We start from the raw sequence: 24899 nt of genomic DNA, 5'->3' as shown, positions 1-24899 counted from the left end.
TCAAAAGCAGAAACATAAAAGGGGAATAAATCTACTTTATGTAGTAAAATAAAATATACTACAGAGCAAAGAAAGTAAAGGATCGTTAACAACTGAATCTGCTTCGATGGCCCAAACAACTAATAATCATGTAAGGTCTACACAGATTTATGATCAAAATGTGTTGCAAATGCCAAAATAGTTTAAAACTTCATAATTTTGTGATCTTTTCACATTAGACAAATGCTTAAATATTTAAAATATACCTAGATCCATGCAAAATGTGTCAGCAAACTATAAAATGTACTGAATTGTAAGGGGCCTGTTTCAAAGATTCATTTGAAAGGAGAATTCCTGTGGAGATTGTAAAACAGTTTAGAATTTTGCAGCTTTGTTAAAGTTTCTAGGCTTTTAAATTTGGTTAAAGTAGAATCTACTGCAACTCTTGATTTACTTGATTTACAGGAGCTGCAATGCTCAGGTATGAATGTGAAAATGGTTCTAAACCCAGACGGACAAACTGACAACAACACTTCCAAACAACAAACCACGATGCAAAATATCGTTCTAAATCACGGCACCATGAAACTGCAACAGGTAAAGAACCAAGTCAGACAAGGAATCTTTTATGGAATGAATTGGACAATATTGACAGAGATATGATTCAGACTTCACAAAATGTCAGACTAGATCAATAACAGCAAATTAAACATCCCATTACAGAATATTTAAATCCTTAATGTCTGTGTTATCTCTCTACAGCCTGGTGATGACTTAGATTTAAAACCTCCCACTGGCTTCCAAACAAAAATTCCTGTGAAAGAATATGCGTAAGTACTAAAAATTCCAACATTTACATTAATGAAAAGAAGCCATTTCTGAAGCTGTCAATCACGTCGTTTACCAAGCTTACAGTGATTCCTGCTAATTTTAAAATCATTTTTGTCCCACAGATGTAAAATTAAGAAAAAGCATCAAGTGGTAAGAGATGGAGTACCCTACATCAAAAAGCCTCCAAACGCGTTCATGCTCTTTATGAAGCAACTGAGACCGGCTATTGATCCAGAACTTTGGAAACATGGAAGTGGTGCTGTGAATCAAATGCTGGGGAAAATGGTAAAACTTTAGATTCTTGAAGACATAACGAGTAGATTGTAATATGTATCCCATAATATGAATCTTGGTTGGTCTGTTCTTGTCTGCTGTTCTCAGTGGGGGACATTGACAAAAGAGGAGAAGGGCGTTTATTTTACTGAGGCTGAAAAGCTTAGAATCCTTCACCAACGGAGGTACCCTGGGTGGAACAACAAAATTAACTATGTAAGTACGAGTAGGTCACATGAAGTCAATTCTATTCTATTTAATATGTACATTTTCAAGAGGACATTACTGTCACCTGGATGATTTAACTACATGATTGTGTGATTTAAATGGAATGTCTTTGTGTTTGTTCAGGGTAAAAGAAGGAAAAGGGACAGATCACCCAAAATTATCCGAAGACCTCCACCAGTTCCACCAAAGGGAACTTTTGTGAGGACAAAGACAGAAGCACAACCAAAAATGATATTTGGAAATTGTCATCAGATGGGACCAATGCAGCCATGTTACACAGCGGCAGCTTATATGCAAAACTATCAACCACAAGAAGCATACGTGCAGCATCCTCAGCAGGGATACATGCGGTGTCCTCAGCAAGGGCCCTACATGCCGTTCCCTCAACAAGGAGGATACATGCCGTTCCCTCAACAAGGGCCCTACATGCAGTTCCCTGCACAAGGGGGGAACATGCAATTCCCTCAACAAGGGGGGAACATGCAGTTCCCTCAACAAGGGGGATACATGCAGTTCCCTCCACAAGGATGCATGCAGTTCCCTCATCTAGGATAAGGAGAACGCAGAAACAAATAGAAACCTTGGGGGGGTGGGGGGTTAGGTTCTGTTCAGTTAGGATAGGATAAAATAGGATAGGAAACTGCACTTCTGTTTGTTGTATTCAGCGGTTGTAACAAGTAATATGATAATAAAACAAAGATGAAAAAGTTTGGCATGATTTTTTTTAAATAATAAAGCCTGCAGACACTGTTGCGCACATTTTCGCGCGTTAATGTGCGACCTACGGTCGAGTGGTTCGAGTTTGTGTTTCCGTGTTTGTAGCATTGTAACCTAGGATTCACACAGAATTAAAACCAGCACCGATTGTGAAGACTTTAAATGGATCAGCGGAATTTATAGTTTAGGTGCGTTCAAGGTGTCAAGGGAAAAACAAACACCGCTGCCGGATGAAATCTAAACATAAAATCACACGGCCGCACCAGGGATGCTCATCACCGAACAGAAAATAGTAACTTTCAATTAATGAAAAATATCACTCACATTTGGTTTTATATTGATTTGGAGTTGGCTTATTTAATTAAGAAAAGTAACCCTAACACTAAATTGAAGGGCGGATTTTTTCCCATGACACCTGATCGCACCACCGTTTCATATGACGTACACCCGCCAACGGACCATTTAACGTGGAAGGTAAGAACAGATCTGTCCCATCATGCTGTTGGTTTTAATGTAATAAAGGCGGAATTATCTGGTTCATATTTTTTTTAAATTACGTTTTGTTGCTAACGTTTCACAATCGCACTATTCTGTGTCTCTTTGGAGAATTGGCTGCTATTTTTTTACTACTTTGCTGTTGTGCTGCATGTCGCTAATATCTGTTATGTTGCCGTTATGACTTTTAATACTACCTGTTAATATCGTTTCATTGCACCATTTCTATAAATATTCTGGTCATGTGTGAATGTAGGCTGAAATTTTGTTGAAATTATGCAAAAACGGGTCTAGTGCTAACTTTATGGAGTTAGCACTGAAGTCTGAGTCGTTATCTCAAAGCGCCTATTTTCCCTTCTTTCTTCATTTTCTTGCTTTTGGCCAGTTGCTGTTTGACTTGAATATATTAAAATGGGCCCGAATCGTTTCCCCATTTAATGGTTTCTCTTTGTTTTAATGATTTCTTTGCGTTTAACTTCCTTGGTAACTCTCCAGGGATGTTGCTGAGTTGGAAGAGCAATTAGAGACAAGATCTCAATATCAAAGCAACCTGAAGACCCTGCAAACTGTCCAGGAACAGGTCAGAAATAGGCAGAACTCAGGCTCAGTCAGGCCCAAATGAAGAGAGGCTCCGAGAGATCTCCGAGAGCCTACACCAATCAAATCAAATCAATCTTTATTTATAGAGCGTCTTATACAATCAAAATTGTTTCAAGGCGCTTTCCAGAATCCCAGGGCCTGACCCCAGAGAAGCAGCAGTGGCAAGGAAAAACTCCCCTTTAACAGGAAGAAACCTTGAGCAGGACCAGGCTCATGTAGGGGGACCCTCCTGCTGATTGGGGGGGGGGGGGTAGAGAGAGAGGAGAAGGAGAGGAGAAGAGAAGAAGGAGAGGAGAGGGAGGAGAGGAGAGAAGAAGGAGAGGAGAAGGAGAGGGAAGGAGAGGAGAGGAGAGGACGGGCGCAGAGCACAGAAACACACACAAAAATACACGACACCAATGCTGAGAGAGAGGTGGAAACGAGTAAATTTCCATCAGCCCACTGATTAATCTAGACGCTTTACATTAATTAGACCTCTGCAGCCTCGCTGATGGTTGGCTCGAGTAATTTTCCTCTTCTACTTAACCTTTGCTTCCCATTGAAATCGCTGTTACTTGGCTTGTATGAGGGCATAAGTCAGGTTGTTTAGCAAGATGGGCTCACCTTCTCTTCCCACTGTCTTTCCATCGCTGCGGACAGGACGTGGAAAGGGTCACATCAGACTTGGATGGGTGGAGGCAACAGCTAGAGGCGGTCAAAAAGGACAGGAGTCAAAGGCAGACCAAAGCCAAGAGCCTCACGGAACAGCTGGCGAGGGTCCAGCACCACCTGCACCTTTCCAGGTAGAACCTAATCCTGTTGTACATGCCACCACACAAACAGACTCACTCACATTGCTGAGCTCTGCTCAGCTCAGTCCAGTTCAGACCGGCACACCAACTGTACACACGCTGCTGTGGTCCTGGTAGCAACTGGACCTCACTGGGTCACTTCCAATCCTTTTATGCATGCCACGACATAATGCAGCTCACAGCCTCACGCATACAACATATAGAAACAGCTGGCCCAGCCTCAGCTCCAGCAGAGCCACATGCACGCACATGGCCTGGCCACGGGGCCCCCTACCTTGGCCTGGCCACAGGGCCCCCGACCTTGGCCTGGCCCTGCTTCCTCCTCATGCTGACCTGCCTTTAATCTCTCTCTGCTTTTTTATTTCTGTTTTTTGATTCGTTGTCCCTCCTGTCATTTTATTTCCTGTTTCATTTACTCCTCTTCCCTTCCCGGTCTTCCTCTGCGTCTTCTTCTCGGCCAGCTGCCCGGGGTCACTCTCTCGCCCTAACCCAGCATTTGAGGCGTCTGTGATGAGCACAGATGTGGTGGCAAAGCTGCAAGAAGCAAATTTGTGTAATATATGTGGGTTGAACTGCAGCTCCTGGGTAATCCTGTGTTTACATGTGTGAGTCTGAAGCAGTGAGTGGATGATCTGATGTATAGATATTTGAACTGCATACATATTAATAAAAACAGTCCCTTTGACCTGTAGGCGTAAGGCCACTGGACTGAACCATTTCACTGCTGGGTGTGCGAGCGGGACAGATTTCATCGTTCTATCTGTGCAGCCACACAGGCTGGTTGTTTGGCAGCTGTTGACTTGGCCGGACACGCAGCTCTTTAAATTCAGATTTGAGCCATTAGCAGCAAAGCCGCTTCTGCTGCTGACTGAATGGGTCAGAAGTTGGTTTTACTGCTTCGGTTTTTTTACTTAGAATCCCCCAGATAGATTCGGTCGCATTTACTACAATAAATATTGTGCTTGTGTCAGGATGAAATATTCAGAACTCAAGGGTTACGTGTTTGTTAGAAAAATAACATTTATTAAGAGACTTCGACGAAATGTTGTTGAAATATTGATCCCGGGCCAAGGAGAAGCGCCTTTGTTACGCTAAAACCCAAAGAGGCAGAACTTCCCAAACCATTTTCCAGGAGAACGGAACCACACGAGGGAGTAGTAGCAGGGAGAGGGCCGGTTCATAAAGCACCGCATTGTGTCGACGCCGGTTCAGCTCAGCCAGCAACCGGAGCAGCAGCCAGACGCCTCATTCTCCAATATGAGCCTGATGGCTCAAAAGATTGATGTGATGACACAGGAAAATAAGTAGCTACCTGTCTCTAAACGACTGTTCCAAAGCAGCAAAAGCAACCGGAACTGATCGCAGCATCTGACAGTCATCACCAGAAATGCCCACTGGTCTGGGATAAAACCCTGACCCCTGCAGCCGCCTCCCAAACATGACAGTTCCCAGGCTCAGGTCCAAACATAAGTCAAAGCCCCTGTTTATTTCCAAGGAGGACCCCTGCGGTGCGTTCCTAAAACTGAGATCACCTTAAACCTCATGTGGTCATGAATGCAGGACTCAGTAATTACACATCAGTAACAAGAGAAACAGCTGAATAAAAAGCACTTATGGCCATCGATCTTTCCAGATTGGTGCAGGACAGGTCATCCAGCATCTAGACTTCATGTTCACGTGCAGATTACTGCATGCACAAATACCTTCCTCCCCCCAAAATAAACATTCCAAGGGGCTTAAATCAAGGAGTTAAGACAACTGCCTTTGTGATGGCTCTTTAAGTTTTTAAGAGTCTTTTCTGACAGGTTTGAGGAGCAGGCTTCCATCTCGCTCCTCCACCTGAAAGCCCAACTCTCTGAGTGCGGAGTAGTCTACAGGGCCTTCACGCTCCAGGCTGGCCACCAGCTCCTGGTTCTGGGCGTTCTCTTCCAGGAGGTTCCTGATGGCAAAAACGGCCCACTGGCAGATAACTACAGGAGTTCCATTAAGGCTTTAAATCCTTGTATGAAGCCCTCACAACAAAAAGGAGGATGAGAAATGAAGAAATAGAAAAGAACAACAAAATAGAACCAAAATGTTGATGCTGGTGAACATTATTTGCGCGACTAACACGTAAAAATAAAAAAGGATACATGGGTTGTTGCTGTCGATGTTGCAGTTGTCCAAGATGAGTGGAAGCCCATCCAGTTCTCTCACCTCAAGGAACCAGGAGAGAACAATAAGCACCTGGGCTGTAGATGTATTCCAACAGCTCCATTTTAGAAACATTTCTGTTCCCTAACTTTTTAAATCACTGGGGGTAAAAAGCTCATCAAGTGGACGCGCCACACAACATGGCATGACCCTAAAATTGAGGATTTTTTGATATTTGGAGAAGTTGTTGTGGCTGTTCCCAAGTTGTTGTGGCTGTTCCTAAAATTGGTTTCTAAAAGTGCACATAAAGGATAGCTTGATTGTGCAGGCGCTAGAGCTCTGCATCAAATCCGGACCTGAAAGTCAACCGGCATGTTAAAAGGTGAAGAGAAGAGCCCAGCTGGACATGAGGAAAACAACAAGGCCCATATGTACAAATCAAATATGTATGACGCGTTCTTCATTTTTACCTTGTTCTGGTTGTTGGGATTCTTATGACATAGGTTTCCTATCAGCCTGATCAGGCGGGCCTTGAAGCCAATGACAGGAGAATCTGAAGAGTCTCCGGTGGAGGAGAAGTTTTGCTCAGAACTGAATACATTTTTCCTGACTTTGCCAACAGCGTGCACCTGCTCCAGAAGCTCTGTGGAGAAAATCCCACACAACTATTCAGTCGAATGATGGTTGTTATTGTTCTGGCTGATCCACATTGTTCACCTACCGACAGTGGCAGCTAGAAGTTCAGGACGATCCTGCAGAAACAGAAATTGCCGGCTGCCTGAGGTCATCTCACAAAGCACATTTAAGAGCGTGATCACTGTCAGCGCCTCCTGCAGGAGCCAGAGGGAATTGGAACAGCTGGATGAGTGGAGGGAGAAGTGGAACGAAACTGAAATAAATCGGTCGTCCCTCAAGTGAGCCCTCCATACCTCATCATCAGATGCACAAGCATCCGTAGAGAGTTTCAGCACAGCTCCACAACTGTTCTGGAAGCAGTCGGCCAGGAAGCGAGCCACACCGGGGGAAACTCCACACTCGTCCGAGCCACTCATCTCTATTTGGGCTAAGACCAACTCCAACAGGGAAACTCTACAAAAGAAAAATTCTTTAACTTTCGCTCCTGAGTTTGATGAAATGTTGCTGGTGGAAATAGCACAATGTTCACTTTCTGGAAAAGAATTGCACTAAATGTTTTATATAACAGCAGTGATTAAAGGCCACATTTACCTGTCTTTGTGACACATCTCACAGTACATCCTCTCCATCAGTGCTGGCGATTTGAAGAAATGTTGGATGGCAATAAGAAAGCTGCAAATAAACATGTTTTTCAATAAACTCTATCAATCAATTATAGCAATTATCTTGTATTAAGTAACACTCACGTCCAATCCAGGTCATGATGGGTTTTGCAGAGCTCCATCACCCTGAGAGCAACCTGGATATTTTGGGACTGAGAGAGCTCCTCAACCTTGGCTTCATCCAGACATGTGTGGAGGACCATGGAGGCATAGTCCACCGTCTTCACGTCATCGACATTCAGCAGCTGTCTGTTCACACATTTCTGGGTTAATTCATAACGATAGTGACACTTTAACAAGTAAACGCTCTTTAAAACAGGACGCATAAACAGAGCAATTTGATACTTTATCATGACGCCACCAGTGAAGTAAAACTTACAGGAAAAGATTTGGTCGGACCAGTTGCCAAACATCATCTTTGGACATTTGGTTTCCAGCAGCCACGTTTCCAAGGAACTGGATCCCACAGCGAAGAGCTGGATTATTAACATTAATTTAAGCATAGAAAGTTGAAGTGAAACAAAAGAATGGGTATAATTCTGTCCTTTCAGACTTACGTTCATATCTGCTATCCATGCTTGCAGACAGAAGTTGTTTCACGAGTTTAAGAGAAATGTTAATGAAACCAAGCCTCCTGGGGGTTTAACAAAATAGAGGCAGTACATAATCGCTATCCATTGATAATATTGGTCAATCATCCCCACCAGCCATGTTCCGCACCTGATCACATCCTGGTTGCGAGTGTTCTGCACACATGCATTCCTCTGACACCTGAAACACTCAGCTGTCAGCTGCAGGAGGACAGGTTGCGGCTTCCGCCCCTCAGCTATGGAGGTCTGCAAATCCTCCTGCAACCGGGACAAGACCCGAGAAAGAGCCGAGAAGGTCTCCTCCGCCACAGACTCTCTGCGACGATTCCAAACGGGCAGAACAAGTGAAACAACAACAAAACGTTACATTGTTGCAGAGTTTACTATTTAAAACTGCAGCAGAGCTTTTCCACAACGTGTCCGGGTGAAGCTCAACAACAGGAGTGATGGAGCCGGACATTTACAGATAATATGAGTTCTGTAAGGTGGTTGTTTTGAAAACATACTCAAATAAGCCATTAGCCTTCATTTCATCAAGATAAAACGCAATAAATAAATAATCACCTGAACTGATCGTTCCGTAACTCGGTGGTAAACGTTTTCAAACCCTGCAAGTGTTCATGGCACAGTTTTTCAGTTATAATTTGATTGAAAGTAACTTCGACATCCATATTGTTACCCGGCGCTGCCATTGCTGTGGGCGGTACTTCCGGTAGCGTTCTCAAAGGCTATTGGTCAATATTTATTAAAGGGGCTTCTTCTTCTTCTTCTAACGGCATTATGCATCCATGTTGGCAGTACTGCCACCTTGTGGTCCTCTATCTCACTTATTCGTCTTTCCATTCTTTTTACTAGTCCTGTCCTCATTTTGTAAAGCACTCCATGCAGAGTATGAATTTCAGTTTGGGGGTTTGTCAATAAAAGCTTCTTAAATCGTTCTTTTGAAAGTCGAATCTCTGCAGAATGGTCTGAACATCAAAAGCTGTAGAATTTCTTTCTAAGCTTATGAAATTAGAATTTTTCTGCTATTCTTTATTAACTAGATTTAAAGGAGATGGATTTGGCGACTGTTGATGGGGACGCTTTTCTTAACCTGTTGGATGAGATACTAGACGACACCAGAGATGATGACAACACCCGGAAGTCCAACAATGAGGATCTACAGATCTTTTCCACATTATTAGACAAAGGGACATTTGACCCAACAGTCTTAGAAGAGCCACCTGGCTTAACATTGGACCAGGAGGCTCCTTCCAATTCATCTAATTTACTGAACCAAAACACCGACCATCAAGCTCCACCGCCCATTCACGAAGCAATCAAAGAGCAACTGGTAAAGAACTGGACTTTTGCAATATTTGGAAGAATATTAACCAAGATCCCATTCTGCACATATATTATTATTCCACAAAATATCACAGCAATTTAATAACAGCGTATCAAATATAGCAAGGCAGAATATTCAAACCATTTATTTTCTGGTGCTCTGTCTACAGGATGGTGATTACTTGGTTTTAACACTTCCCACTGGCGTCCACACAAAAGTACCTTTAATTGGATATCTGTAAGTACCAAAATTTCAATACCAATAAGTCAGTCTAGCTGCTGGTGTTAATGTCACCTTACTGTTGCTTTTTCTTTTTTTAAAGGAATGGAGAAAAGGTGTACCAGTGTCCACCAGAGCTTGAAACTCTCTTAGATTTACCAAAAAAAAGGTCCATGTTTGCTTTTATTTCACCAGTCCTTTTATAAGTGCTTTTCTATCATAGACACAGCTGTATTGATGTTTTGTGTGACTCCTGCCAGCTGATGTTTATCTGACTGTCATCAAATGAACTCAAAATTAGGGACTTTTTCAGCAAATTTGGACAGTTGGCAAAGAAAACTTTAAATTAAGTTTTTGGCTGCTGAAGATGTGCGATCGCTCCTTGTGGTTTGTAATCATGTGGTGCCACTTTTTATTTTATTTTATTAAACTCATGAAATATGGCACTCCATAAAAGATTGCACGATATGTCCCGGGCGGGCTTCTTATTTGGCCACTGGTGTTTATGTTTAGCTAGCAGCAAATTAACTCAGGGACATTTTCGTGTTATTTTACGGAAATGTTGACAATGGGCCAAGAAAGAGCTCATGACAGTTTTACAGTAGTTTTAACTTCAGCAGTATTCTGAACGACAACCCTTTCACACCTGCCATAAGAATGGCATCGTCCCAGTATGTTATGTGTCGCGGTACCTGCCTGTCGAGTTCAGATTGTCAACAAAGTCAAACGTCTGATGGACAGACATTTTGCTTCATTCAGTCAAACAAATCAGATTTATAGCGACACAACCTTGAATGGAAACACATACATGAAGTGTGTCCTGCTCGGAAAATCCCACTTGCACCGCTGTGTCTTCCACCGTTGTCAAGAATGTTACACACAGACACAACAGTTGCTAACATGAATTTATTTTGCCAGAAAAATCTTTGGAAAATTTATACAGGAATTACTACTTTGCTTAGGAGCCTAATAAATTGAGCAATACATTCAACAAATGCTACATGAATAATGAACATTAATTTCTGTAAATTACATTATCAGAAATTGTTCAAGCTGCACTGAGCTTGTAAATGTTGCAAAAGGGACAAAGTTGCAAAGTACAAAACAATGCCCCTCAAATGCAGTATTTGTTTTGCTTTCAGTATTTTTTATTTGTCCCTTAGACGGGAGAAGAAGAAAAGACAGCAGGAGTCAGAAGATGATAAACCCTACATCAAGAAGCCTCCAAATGCCTTCATGCTCTTTATGAAGGAAAAGAGACCGACTGTTGCCCGAGAACTTTGGAAACAAGGAAGTGGTGTTGTGAATCAAATCCTGGGGAAAATGGTAAAACTTTCCTATATCGCAGTGAAGGAATATTATAACAGTGATTCTCAAATGGTTGGGACCCAAAAATTGGTCATTCCCTAACTTTCTTTACCTAAATGTTCCTCACACCGTTTTTCTCAGGAAGAAATAGACAATCAATTTGGAATCGATTAAATATGTGATTTTAATTTATAAGACAATACTAAAAGAAGATTTTATTTATTGTGATGTCCGGAAGCTCAATGACACCGCCATCGAATGCATATGGCCTTTTCCATTGATCTTCAAGAGCCTTTCTTTTCATTGTTTTTTCTCAAATATAATGTGACTATGCTTTACATGTCTATCTAAAATCTTGTCTTCTGTTCTCAGTGGGGGTCATTATCAGACCAGGAGAAGGCAGTTTATTTTGAGGAGGCTGAAAGGTGTAAAAAGGTTCACCAATTGGAGAACCCTGGTTGGACTACCAAAGACAACTATGTAAGTACATGTGGTCAAACATTGTAGATTATTGTATATGATATCACACCCTTGGGTAGCCAGCCAAAGACACTTCCTTTCACCACTTCACCACAGTCATCTTTGCCGGGCTGGATAAACAAAACAGACCAACAACCAGGATTGATACCTCAACCAAACTGTTCTTGGTTGTAACTTAGTCTTTTCTAGGACTCACTGACTTTGCCAGACTATAACTATAATAAGAAACATTTCATGGATGCACTGATGTTTCCTGGGTCACCAGGGTGGCGATCAAATTCCAAGCCAGTAGCCAGATTCACTCACGGACTTAATGGCCCTCTTCTTGACTGCCCCTATTACACCCAGATGGCCAAATACTTTACAGAGAGAGTGCCATGCAATGCCTCTACAACCAACTTCTATGGGAATAAACCCCCTCAGCCAGATCATCACAAAGAGTGGCCGTGGGTCCCAGTTCCGAAGTGGAACAACTATCAGCCACCTCCTCTACATGGATGATATCAAGCTGTATGCCATGAACGAGCCAGCACGGAGGAGGAGCCTGAGGGAATATCATGGAAGGATAAGCCCCTGCATGGTATGTACCACCGGCAAATTGAGGAAGTGGCTGATAGAGAAAACCTAATAGTGGCTTGAAAATACTGGACTGAAAGACAGCATAGAGGCACTACTCATGGCCACGCAAGAACAGGCCCTGAACACCAGAGCAATAAAGGCCAGGGTCCACCATACCAGACAAGACCCCAGGTGTAGGCTGTGTGGAGATGCCCCTGAGACAGAAGAGGGCAAGATGTTGGCAGGCAAGGTACGCATGGAGCGGCATAACCAGGAGGCTGGCATAGTGTACAGGAACATCTGAGTATGGACTGGAGGTTCCAGGGTCCAGGTGGGAGACACCCCCGAAAGTGCTGTAGAACAGGCTGGCCAAGAATCTGTGGGACTTTCAGATCCAGACTGACAAGATGGTGGTGGTCAATCAGCCTGACATAGTGTTGATAGATAAACACCAGAAGACAGTGGTGGTGATAGATGAAGCAATCCCAAGTGATAGCAACATCAGGAAGAAGGAACACGAGAAGCTGGAGAACTACCGAGGGCTGAAAGAGGAGATAGTTAGAATGTGGGGTGTGAAGGCAACAGTAGGGACAGGGACAGTAACCCCCCCAAGCTGAGTAGATGGCTCCATGAATCATTTTAGAAAATAGTGTGATTGTATAATATCTGTGTTTTTGTTTAGGGTCAAAAAAGAAGAAGGGAACGAAAAAGAGCACCAAGAAACACAGAAAAGTATACCCCACAGCTCAAGAAAGGGTATGCGAAGACAGAGGAGGGAGCACAACCAAAGGTAATGCCTGGAAATGACCTCCAGACAGGAGCAATGCCGCCATTTTACCCACAGCCATCTTATATGCCGAACTACCAATCCCAACATGCATACATGCAGCTTGCTCAGCAAGGGCCCTACATGCAGTATCCTCAGCAAGGGCCCTACATGCAGTGTCCTCAGCAGGGAGGATACATGCAGTTTCCCCAACAAGGAGGATACATGCAATTTCATCAACAGAGATACATGCAGGATCCACAAGGATATGTACAGTTCCCTCATGAAGGATACGCTCATTATCTCCAACAAGGTGGATACATGGAGAACCCACAGCAGGCAGCAAACATGCATTTGGTTCACCAAAGAGCATGTGTACAGAACCCTTTTGAGGAACTACACATGAATCATCTCCAGGAGGACCCAACCACAATTCCTCACCAACAGCCAACATGCACAAAGGCTGTAAAGACTGAGGTTGTGGGAGGTGGGGATCACACTGATCAAGTTCTGGAAGCCAACGCTGTGTTCCCAGACCAGTGACTGGGACAAAGGACTTGGAAAAAGCAGAGTTACTGAGGATTTTGGTGTTTAATCGAAAGTGTGATTAACTGGGATCTCCTAAACCAGGGTTATGCAACTATATGAAAAAGGGGGTCACATTTCTTAAAAGCTAACATACTAGACGCGGACGTCCCGCGGGTAGCTGCGAAGCAGAGGGATTTTTTGTTTCAGTGTCCATGTCCAGCGATCATTTTTGTGTCTGGACTTTTTTCTGCACGAGCTGTGAGCGATTGTGTTGCCAGGTGAGACGTCAAAGAAAAAACGAAGGAATCTGGGAAGTTTTCATATTTTTAAAGTAAAAATTAAATAGCGCAATTGACACCGTGATTATTGTTTTGTGTGCATTTTTATACAGTAGTTGCCAGTATCCACACACTCTGGGAAAGAGGAAGATTAATTAAATAGCTGATAAAAATAAAGATTATATGAACATTTATTTAAGATTTCAATATTTCAGCTCTATATCTCCACAACACAACTACAACTACACAACACTGGTATGAGTAGACAATAGCTGAGGATCAAGTTTTGTTGCGCTGAACTCGGCGTAAATGTCACACAGCAACATGATAATGACAGAAACGGACTCCAACAGTACCAAGCCAGTCATTTTCAACAATGAACATTGGGTCTCATTCATGAAACATTGGTACATTTGCGAACAGATTGACACATAAAAGCCTACTCCTGGTTCAGGACCATGTGAAACGATGGTCTCCTGAAGTGTGAACAGATCGAATTTGTGTGTAAACTGTGACATAATCAACATTTTAGAAGCTCAGATCTTTTTGAAGCTACTAACATGCTTTTGACCATGTGTAGATCCTTGTGTAAATATACAAACACATATAATACTTGTGACTATTGCAAATTAAATTTTAATTCATATTGTGCTCTGATGTTTAAATAATAAGCAGATGCCTTTGAAAAAAGTGATATAGGCATATCACATGACAAATGATGAGAACTGCCATCGCAACCTAGTGATTAATTAACACCGATCAACTGCAGATATTATCTGTCTGCCATTATGGATGTTGTGGAGTTCTTTGCTGTGAACCAGCAGCCCTTTAGAGGTGACCACATTGCAATCAGTGACATGAATGAGGATGGTTATGGGCTATTCTTACTTTGAGTTTGCATTGAGGAATTATGGTGAATTAGCATTCTGAGAACAGAGCGGTCTATTTGGATGATAAGGTGTCACTCGCTCCTCCAGGTAGGATGGAGCTCATAGATGTAGATGGCTCATCCACAACATCATCTGAAGCTAAATTTGTCATCACACCTTGTTTGATTGACATTGACATGGAAAGTGGTAGAAGTCATCAGCTTTGACCCGCTGAGATTGCCCACATTAGCTAAAGAAGAGGATAACCATGTCGTGTTACCCCTCCCAAAACCAACAGAATGTGGCTTATCCATCTTAACGGAAGACAAAGCCCAAAGGTAGACAAAGTAAAAATAAAATGTCTACTCAAACCCATAAAATTTTAAACAAAAATATCCCCCTCAATAGTAACAACGCACAATACTATGCTGCAATCCCCCCCAAAAAACAGAAAAAAACATTTATTATTTTCTTTTTTTTATATGAAATATAAATTCTCAGTCACTCTTGGATGTCACAAAATGACATTTAATGCAAAAAAGGGCTCACTGCGTGTATAAAATGTCCATCGGCGTTACTGCTGTAACTCTCACTATCCCTTATCGTCCTTAAGCAGCACACAGCAGGATCTCATTCCCAGAGACAACTCACAGCACTGTCGTAAAGGATTTCTCCTCAGTGAGCAGGTGAATGCAGGTGAATGCAGCGGGTGAATACAGGTGAATGCAGCAGGTGAATGCAGCGGGTGAATACAGGTGAATGCAGCAGGTGATGCAGGTGAATGCAGCAGGTGAATGCAGCAGGTGATGCAGGTGAATGCAGCAGCGTCCCGATCATTACACAACAACACTCCTCGAAGAGGCTGAGGGGCTCCGTGGAGAAGAACGGCGGCTCTTACCTTGTCTCTTGCATTGTGTATTGAAGACAGTCACCAATGTCTCATTTATCACTTTATCTCTGTTCAAACAGACCATGATTACTCTCTTGCAACTGCACTCATCCAGGATTTACTAAACAAAACCAAAAAATTTGCTCTTGTTGTCTGTTAGCCACATGCACAACGTTCACACGAGGTTAGCTTGCAAACACACAGACAAAATTAGTGTAATTAATTAAACAAAACTGCTCACAACAATCTCCACATATCAGTACTATACAGGCAATTCATACAAACAATATTTTAAACACACAGAGAAACCACAATGCAATATTTCCCTGACACACACAAGTGTGACTTACCACGTGGATAGTGAACAGCAGACTCACCGCAGAAAACGGGCTGCACCCCCCCAATATACAGGGGTCCTACTAGGGGGCACCACAAACACCCAATGTGGACCACAGACTCCTGAATAGAACCCCAACAGATTAATATCAAATAAAGGAAATAGGGAACAAGTGTGTGGTTTCAGACACAGCGTCAATTTGATTGGAAGTCACTTTGACATCAATATTGTTACCTGGTGCTGCCATTGCTGGGGGGGGGGGGGGGGGGGGGGGGGGGGGGGGGCACTATTGGTCAATATTTAGAAAAAGGCACTTCTTTTTGTTTTTCTAACGGCAGTTTGCAATGCACAATGTTGCATTACTGCCACCTTGTGGTCTACTTATCCATCTTTATATCCTTTTTACTGGTCCTGAACAGGTCAGAAATTTAAAAACCTTTTACCTTCCACCTGTACCCTCTACAAAATATCCATCTCAATCAATCAATCAGCCAATCTTTATTGATGGCTGGCTGGGTAGAGAGAACAGAAGGGGGGGGGGCAGGTAGAGGAGAGAATAGGTAGAGCATAATATAACATAATACATTATATTAATTTAAATAAGCTGCTGGTAGAGTTGGTTTGGGAGAGGAGAGGAGAGGAGAGGAGAGGAGAGGAGAGGAGAGGAGAGGAGAGGAGAGGAGAGGAGAGGAGAGGATGACCCAGTGGGGTGACAGAGATCTCTCAGGTGATCACGTTTCTGGACCCCGGCAGCCTTGGCCTATAGCAGCATAACTAGGATGTTAACCTAACGACCCCCCAAGTATGATAATTTGTCTGTCCATAATAAAATTAGCCAAGTTACTGTGGACACCGTCTCTCCTAATCAGACCAGGTTTTCCCCAAAACCTGCTCCAATTGTCTCCAAAGGCCACCTGGTTTTCGGGGCACCACCGTGACAGCCAGCGACGACATGCGGCTAAAGATCTCATCGCTGGCCAGATTGGGGAGGGGACCAGAGAATGCTATGGAGTCCGACATCGTTTTAGTGTACTTGCACACCGACTCTGTTAATTTTGGTGATCTCTGACTGACGAAGCCGGGTGTCGTTTGCTCCAACGTGAATAACTTTACTGAGTTTACGTCTCGCCAGCAGCTTTAGATTGGCTTCTATGTCGCCCGCTCCGGCCCCTGGAATGCACTTAATTATGGTCGCTGGAGTCGCCAATGACCAGAGTCGGATTCTCAGCGGGTGGTGGTGCACCATGGGCCTTTGGTTTGGGCTACGCTTCCTGCGAACCATCACCCAGCCGCGCTGGCTGGTCGGCTGCTGCCGGGGGACCGCTAGCTGTAGCTCCGCGGCAGCTAGCTTCTCCTGGCTACCTGACGCAACTCCAGCTAACTCCAAGCTGCGGAAACGTGTCTCAAGCTCACTAGGTCTCGCCTCCAGAACCATTAATAAACTGCACTTTCTGCACATATTCCCTTCACTAAAGGAGGCAGAGGAGTAACTAAACATTTAAAACTGAACAGACACAGGGTGAGACAGACGGTGAGGCCATGCTAATAATCGGTCGAAGCGGCAGAGTCCTGTAGTTTTTTAAATATGAATTATTTCTCCTTGTTGTTATCGAGTGAATAGAATTCAATTTTAGATATAATATTCAATTCTAAATAAAGTGAATCCAACGCGCACAATGCACCAACACACTCGACTCAGAAGACGGGAAGTGACGCAATACGTAAGTCCAACAACTCTCCCAGACAACTGGACTTCTCACTGGTTTTGCAGACAAACATCAGCAGATATGCCAAAGATCATGGCTCTCAGCTTGATCCTTCCCATATTCTTTGTTCCAGTATTATGGAGGGCTGCTGGAGTCCTGAAGCCACATGTAAAGAACGGATGCTTTAGAGAGTCCTCTGCTGTGACACATCGTTGAAGGTCCAGATGAAGCATTTTTTTAATTAGGGCGACAATGAGTTTCTGTTCTGGAGCCTTCTGATTTTGTCCCTTATATGCAATCAGTGTTCAAAAAGTGTTCAAATCTTCATCCTGTTGGTGGCCTCTGTCATTTAGTGAAACGTTGTAGCCAATGAGAACTTGTGGCTGCAGTTGGCCTTTTTTTTAACTACAGCCTGGTAACTAACACTCCTTTAACAAGTCTTGTTTGTGAGATAGTCAATGCCTTTTCCTGCAAAATGATGTATCTCTCACGTTCATGGAATGTTCTGAGGTGGAGTTATAGGAAAATATTAAATTGTTTCAACCATTTTTGTCCGTTCTTGGTCACGTGACTCTCCGCTCTCAACGGTAATGAAAAAACCAGGGATGACACACACATAACACATAAAAAACATTATAATAACCTCATAAACTTGGAATATTATTGAGGAAAAATAGCAATGTTTTAGTCACCAAACAAAATGTATCATTGTAGACAAATCCAAAAGTCCATCCTGCTTTCTTTCCTAAAAAACGGTTCTTTTGTGATTTTGCCTTTTGTGAGTTTGACTATTGAGAATTTGACTATCGTGGTGAGTTTTCCTTGCGGACTGTTTTCTGGATTCTTCCGAGGTTTCGACACCTCTTGTGGATCGTACATTAACCTGTAACCTTCAATAAAGGAGTTCTTCGGACACCTCCCTCCACTGTGTGCTGCCTGCTTTCGGGTCCTGGTACAACTGCTCCTAACAAATATCCCCTAATATGAAGGGTAAAAGGAAGTGAACAGAAGAGGGCTGCATCAACAGCTTAAGGAAAGAAACGTCGGCAGATTTATAGTAATCTAGACCTTCTAGAATATAGAAGAAAGGGAAAAGAAAGTTCAGAAAAGAGATTAGCAGATTCCATTAAGAAACACACACACAACACTCATACTATTCTTTCTTTCTCTAACTTTTCCCTCTCTTTCTCTCTCACATGTTGCATTATGAAAGCATGGATCATGATGCTGTAACTATTATAATAACACATCCACTGTCAATAACAGATGAAGGAAGCTGAAGAAGTTGCTCTCTCAGATGTAATTCTGTTCTGGTGGCTGTAAATAACAAATTCCGAAAACTTTATTTATCCCGGTTGATTGTGGAAATGGTAAAAATTCCTAAATAAGGCCCATTGCTCTTTAAGCCGAGGGGATCAAATCATGTGATCTCGACATGATCGGCTGAGATCAAAAGACGAAGTCAAAGTTATAGATCAAAGGAAATGAAAACCTATTTAAATGTTGTTTGAAAGGATATGGACATAAGTGTGTTCATCGATCAACAAGCTGGTTCATAAATTGGGTGATTGAAAAAGCCCTGAGATCTTTTAAAAACCTAAATGAATGTGATTTGAAGAACGTATCCAAGGTTCCTGACACTGTGGCACAGATTGACGATCAGGTTTGCATGTATTATGTCATTTTGTCTTTTAGTGGACGTTCTTTCAAGATATAAATAAATAGTATTTTTTGAATACTTTTAGAAAAGGTACCCTTGAGCAAGGTACCAGACTCCCAAATGATCATATAGGGCCCTGCAATGAGCTGGGGACTCATTCAGGGGTGTACCTTGCCCATATGCACCTGGAACAGGCTTCGGCGCCTTTCCCATGTCCCAGGGATGTAGTGGTCAAAAAAATAAAACCTGAAAGTGTTACCTCACGGTATTTTGTAAAGCACTCCATGCAGAGTATGAATTTGAGTTTGGGGGTTTGTCAATAAAAGCTTCTTAAATCGTTCTTTTGAAAGTCGAATCTCTGCAGAAAGGTCTGAACATCAAAATCTGTAGAATTTTGGAGTACAAAAACTTTCTAAGCTTAAATTTTATGAAATTAGAATTTTTCTGCTATCTTTATCAACTAGATTGAAAGGAGATGGATTTGGCGACTGTTGATGAGGACGCATTTCTAAAGTTGTTGGATGACATACTGGACGACACCAGAGATGATGACAACTCACAATCCCGGAAGTCCAACAATGAGGATCTATTAGACAAAGGGATAGTTCACCCAACAGTCTTAGAAGAGCCACCTGGCTTAACATTGGACCAGGAGGCTCCTTCCAATTCATCTAATTTACTGAACCAAAACACTGTCCATCAAGCTCCACTGCTGTTTCTTGAAGCAATCAAAGAGCAACTGGTAAAGAACTGGACTTTTGCAATATTTGGAAGAATATTAACCAAGATCCCATTCTGCACATATATTAATATTCCACAAAATGTCAGAGCAATTTAATAACAGCGTAACAAATATCAGAACAGAATATTCAGATCATTTATTCTCTGGTGCTCTGTCTACAGGATGGTGGTTGCTTGGTTTATGAACTTCCCACTGGCAACCACACAAAAGTACCTTTAATTGGATATCTGTAAGTACCAAAATTCAATACCAATAAGTCAGTCAGGTGTTAATGTCGCCTTACTGTTGCTTTTTTTTTTTTTAAGGAATGGACAAAAGGTGTACCAGTGTCCACCAGAGCTTGAAACTCTCTTAGATTTACAAAAAAACAGGTCCATGTTTGCTCTTATTTCACCAGTCCTATAAGTTCTTTTCTATCATAGACACAGCTGTATTGATGTTTTGTGTGACTCCTGCCAGCTGATGTTCATCTGACTGTCATCAAATGAACTCAAAATTAGGGACATTTTCATTTAATTTTCAGCAAATGTTGACAATGGGCAAAGAATCTTGAAATGAAGTTTGGAGTAATTATATTATCAGAAATTGTTCAAGCTGCACTGAGCTTGTAAATGTTGCAAAAGGGACAAAGTTGCAAAGTACGAAACAATGCCCCTTAGTTCAAATGCAGTTTTTATTTGTCCCTTAGACAGGAGAAGAAGAAAAGACAGCAGGTCGCGAAAGATGATAAACCCTACATCAAGAAGCCTCCAAATGCCTTCATGCTCTTTATGAAGGAAAAGAGACCGACTGTTGCCCCAGAACTTTGGAAACAAGGAAGTGGTGTTGTGAATCAAGTCCTGGGGAAAATGGTAAAACTTTCCTATATCACAGTGAAGGAATATTATAACAGTGATTCTCAAATGGTTGGGTCGGGACCTAAAAATTGGTCATTCCCTATGGGTCATGAACAGATCTGCACAGACTGGCAAGATCATTGATAATCCCATTTTTCCATATAAGACCTCATATTCCGAAGGATTTGTTTGTGGTCACGAATTGGCTCTTGTTGAAGACGGTGCTTGGGCCGCCTCTCTTGAGGAAAGTTTCTTTACCTAAATGTTCCTCACACTGTTTTTCTCAAAAAGAAATAGACAATCAATTTGAAATCAATGAAATATGTGATTTTGATTTATAACACAATACTAAAATCATTTAAAGAAGCTTCTGTGGTCTTGCCCCAGTACCCTGAGCATTCTCAGTTCATGAGGAAGAGCCCCGGTCATCCTACACGAAACGTATTTGTACCACATCGGGGGTGGGGGGTGGGGGTTCGGTTCCTTCTGCCAACACAACTCTTTACTTCCATGTTTATAAGCCGGGAAGAAGGATTCGTACCGTACCGGAGCCCCAGTTAACAAAGTTGTTGTCTCACCTCCTATTCCTGGTCTAAACCTGCATTGTTCGGCCACGCCACAGAGCAAACATGAAAAAAAGGTTTCAGGTTGTGTGTCCTTGAGTCTCATAATTTCGACATCCTCCTTGACCAGTAAAAATCAAAGATCAATAAATAAAAATCTGCATTTTGACACTATTATGATTTGTTTAGCCTGCTATACAGTTCCAATAATAATTATTTCCATAGACACATTTTAGACTTATTATATAGTCAATAAATGACACCGCCATCGAATGCATATGGCCTTTTCCATTGATCTTCAAGAGCCTTTCTTCTCATTGTTTTTTCACAAATATAATGTGACTATGCTTTACATGTCTATCTAAAATCTTGTCTTCTGTTCTCAGTGGGGGACACTATCAGACCAGGAGAAGGCAGTTTATTTTGAGGAGGCTGAAAGGTGTAAAAAGCTTCACCAATTGGAGAACCCTGGTTGGACGACCAAAGACAACTATGTAAGTACATGTGGTCAAACATTGTAGATTATTGTATATGATATCACACCCTTGGGTAGCCAGCCAAAGACACTTCCTTTCACCACTTCACCACAGTCATCTTTGCCGGGCTGGATAAACAAAACAGACCAACAATCAGGATTGATACCTCTCTACCACTCACAATACCCCACAGTGCCCCAACCCACTCCCGTGCAGATACTGAGCAGCCAACTGCTCAGTCAACTGTCTCTCCAGTAGGCAACCAAACTGTTCTTGGTTGTAACTTAGTCTTTCCTAGGATTCACTGGCTTTGCCAGACTATAACTTTAAAGAAACATCTCGTGGATGCACTGGAATGCATCAACAGTGATGTTTTCTGGGTTCACTGGGTGTTTCGGGTCTTGCAACATCAGACACCCTCGCCCCAGCTGGGTCACCGGGACAGTGATCAAGTCCCAAGCCAGTTGCTGCAGCTTCACTCTGGGACTTGGAACAACTAAGAAACTGTGCAGGACCTTCAGACTCCCAGGCCTCTGGTAGAGGACCCGAGTCTGAAGGAGGCACTGCGCAGGAGGGGGAAGAGATTTTATATAAATACACAATTATATACTGTATATGCGCCTGAGTGGCACAACAATTGATGCCAGGTAACACTGTGGTGGTAGTGACACTTGTAGATATGCGGGCAGGCCCTCACATACGTCAAGGCAGATCACCTGCCTTATAGAGGCAAATTTAGGTGTTTTCAGCAGGCAACGCGTGGATGTGACATCCCAAACAAAATGTGTTGTTTTGAATGAATCAATTTAGAAAATAGTGTGATTGTGTAATATCTGTGTTTTTGTTTAGGGTCAAAAAAGAAGAAGGGAACGAAAAAGAACATCAATAGAGACAGAAGAGTATACCCCACAGGTCAAGAAAAGGTATGCGAGGAAAGAGACAGGAGCACAACCAAGGGTAATGCCTGGAAATGATCTCCAGACTGGAGCAATGCCGCCATTTTACCCACAGCCAGTTTATATGCCGAACTACCATTCCCAACATGCATACATGCAGCGTCGTCAGCAACGGCACTACATGCAGCTTGCTCAGCAAGGGCCCTACATGCAGTATCCTCAGCAAGGGCCCTACATGCAGTGTCCTCAGCAGGGAGGATACATGCAGTTTCCCCAACAAGGAGGATACATGCAATTTCTTCAACAGAGATACATGCAGGATCCACAAGGATATGTACAGTTCCCTCATGAAGGATACGCTCATTATCTCCAACAAGGTGGATACATGGAGAACCCACAGCAGGCAGCAAACATGCATTTGGTTCACCAAAGACCATGTGTACAGAACCCTTTTGAGGAACTACACATGAATCATCCCCAGGAGGACCCAACCACAATTCCTCACCAACAGCCAACATGCACAATGGCTGTGCTCAATACTCAATCAATATGATCGAGTTCTGGATCCCAACGCTGTGTCTCCATACCAGCGACTGGGACAAAGGACTTGGAAAAAGCAGAGTTACTGAGGATTTCGGTGTTTAATCGACAGTGTGATTAACTGGGATCTCCTAAACCAGGGTTATGCAACTATATAAAAAAGGGGGTCACATTTCTCGAAAGCTTTCACACTAGACGCAGAAGCGTCATGAGTATCTGCAAAGTCTTTCAGCTCTATATCTACACACCACAACTACACAGCACTGGTATGGGTTCATATTTATCACGAGTCAACCAGCGCGGAGAAATCTGCGTCTGGTGTGAATGAGAGGGCTGCGGATAGAGGGCGATTTTCGTTGTAGCAGAGGGAGATGCCGTTACACTGATGAGCACCATCATAAGAGCCCTGACTACAAAAAAATGGTCAGAGAGATACCATATGACTGCTCCTATTATGATCAGCTGCACCCGGTGGTCATCCATGTCCTGGCAGCTCAAAAGGCCGCAATAAACTTCTTTAGTCTGTGTAACATGCTGTATAAGCAGGAGAAAAGTATTGCCATGCTCTTCATAGGAGAGACACTCAAGCGTTTATTGGACCAACGTTGGAGTGGACATTTTGCCACAGGTATGTTAATTTGATAATGCTGTCTGAAATCATTTGATGACCTGTCCACATTGCTCCAAGAGATCCCCAGCAACCATTTGGAGCAGATCTGCGCATTGATGCAACAGGATTGTTGCAGAGCGCGTCTGAGCCCAGCTTTAGGTTATATTGACCCCCCAAAACAAGATGTTGCAGTCTGAAGACACAGATCTGTTTACAGGCAAAAATAGATTATATATATATTTTTTTTTAAATTATGCCTACCTCTGAGCAAAATTACATTGTATTTAAAATAATTATTTGCATAGAACTTTTCATACAAGAAATGCAGCTCAACGCACTTTACAACAAAGAATTACATGTTTCAACTGCTTCACAATAAACTTGAAACACGTTAAAAAAGAAATGAATGGAAATAACAAAATGGAGTAAAAAGAGAACATATAGCTGCATTTAAGAAATTGTTGAATTCTGTACAGTAACAATAACAGGGTTTATATTTTCTGTGAGGTTTGCAGCTCATCAGCAACGCATCCACTTGTGTTGAGACTCTCCGTGCTGAGACACATTTCCAGGAAATCCTAACACATTGTGACAGTGTTGCAACAAGGCCATCAAAGAGAAGATGCTCATGAATCTCTGTCTTTGCTGACTTCAGCACACACGATGATGGTACTGATGAAGCAGTGCTGTACTGTAACACCGTATGTGGGGAAATGAAAAATCACTTTGGAAAACAAGTGTGACCGAATGGAGGCACGCAATGCCCTGGATCCTGTGCAAGCAACATTCTTGGAGGTGAAGCCTTTACGTGAACTCACCACTCTTCAAATCAGACTTGTATTCCACTGTTGAAGCAATTCTTTCATATGGATGTCAAACTCATCTTCATCTTCATAGTTTCTTTTTTCCTGCCATTTTGAGAGTGAACTGGGCACAAATTGGTTGCTCAAATGATCTTTCTCCCACTGGGAAACTTCTTTCTGTACGAACTCCTGGCTGGATTGAACCCTTCTCAGTAGTATTTTGTTAGTGTTAGGATACGACACTAGGATACGAATCATGTGTTGGGGGGCCTCTTCTGTGCCTTTGTGTTTTTGGCATACTTATACTCTTGTTTCATTTTGATTTTGCCCTTCATTAAAAAATATTTAAAAAATCTTGTCTGTAGTCTTTCTCCATCCTGCCACATTGGACATGTTTGAAGCAACAGAATACAGTGTCCTCTCTTCAGGCATGTTGCCCCAGCTCAAGAAGCTGGCCAGTTTTGCCACATCCGCAAAGGTTCACACGTTCTGGCAGAGTGATTCGGCTCCGTGGTTTCAGTACCTGTGAGGAATAATTGCCGACGACTCCAGGGGCCCCGCCGTCCTCCTTCC

At 42.7% G+C, this 24899-nt stretch overlaps 2 protein-coding genes across 4 annotated transcripts; one reads left to right on the top strand and one right to left on the bottom strand.

Annotated features, from left to right (window-relative positions):
• Positions 1 to 52: 52 nt before the first annotated feature.
• LOC115246539 (sex-determining region Y protein-like) lies at positions 53 to 23443 on the top strand. 3 transcript variants are annotated; one of them, XM_029825236.1, is made up of 13 exons: positions 53 to 130; positions 445 to 576; positions 742 to 809; positions 933 to 1095; positions 1192 to 1299; positions 1435 to 2502; positions 3763 to 3905; positions 8979 to 9268; positions 9432 to 9499; positions 9585 to 9650; positions 10645 to 10807; positions 11162 to 11269; positions 12510 to 13464. In XM_029825236.1, exons 8-13 carry the CDS (start codon positions 8990 to 8992, stop codon positions 13134 to 13136), a joined length of 1311 nt encoding a protein of 436 aa, XP_029681096.1. In that variant the 5' UTR covers positions 53 to 130; positions 445 to 576; positions 742 to 809; positions 933 to 1095; positions 1192 to 1299; positions 1435 to 2502; positions 3763 to 3905; positions 8979 to 8989; the 3' UTR covers positions 13137 to 13464. The 3 variants fall into 3 exon arrangements, with proteins under 3 accessions (XP_029681096.1, XP_029681098.1, XP_029681097.1); XM_029825237.1 differs by lacking the exons at positions 53 to 130; positions 445 to 576; positions 742 to 809; ... (8 more) ...; positions 11162 to 11269; positions 12510 to 13464 and adding exons at positions 18754 to 18863; positions 19325 to 19602; positions 19764 to 19831; ... (2 more) ...; positions 21388 to 21495; positions 22327 to 23443; XM_029825238.1 differs by lacking the exons at positions 3763 to 3905; positions 8979 to 9268; positions 9432 to 9499; ... (2 more) ...; positions 11162 to 11269; positions 12510 to 13464 and having other exon boundaries at positions 58 to 130; positions 1435 to 2021.
• Positions 4910 to 8646, bottom strand: atxn10 (ataxin 10). Its single transcript, XM_003972962.3, has 11 exons — positions 8500 to 8646; positions 8066 to 8251; positions 7903 to 7979; positions 7725 to 7821; positions 7430 to 7594; positions 7275 to 7355; positions 6977 to 7136; positions 6769 to 6877; positions 6518 to 6690; positions 6047 to 6110; positions 4910 to 5884 (listed from the first exon to the last, which is right to left on the bottom strand). The coding sequence occupies exons 1-11, from the start codon at positions 8625 to 8627 to the stop codon at positions 5700 to 5702; spliced, it is 1425 nt and encodes a 474-aa protein (XP_003973011.1). The 5' UTR covers positions 8628 to 8646; the 3' UTR covers positions 4910 to 5699.
• Positions 23444 to 24899: the final 1456 nt, after the last annotated feature.

This window comes from Takifugu rubripes, chromosome 18 (genome assembly GCF_901000725.2).
Source record: "Takifugu rubripes chromosome 18, fTakRub1.2, whole genome shotgun sequence".
NCBI lineage: Eukaryota > Metazoa > Chordata > Actinopteri > Tetraodontiformes > Tetraodontidae > Takifugu > Takifugu rubripes.
Note: the sequence above shows the minus strand (reverse complement) of the source record. Positions and strands in the feature narration are given on the sequence as shown.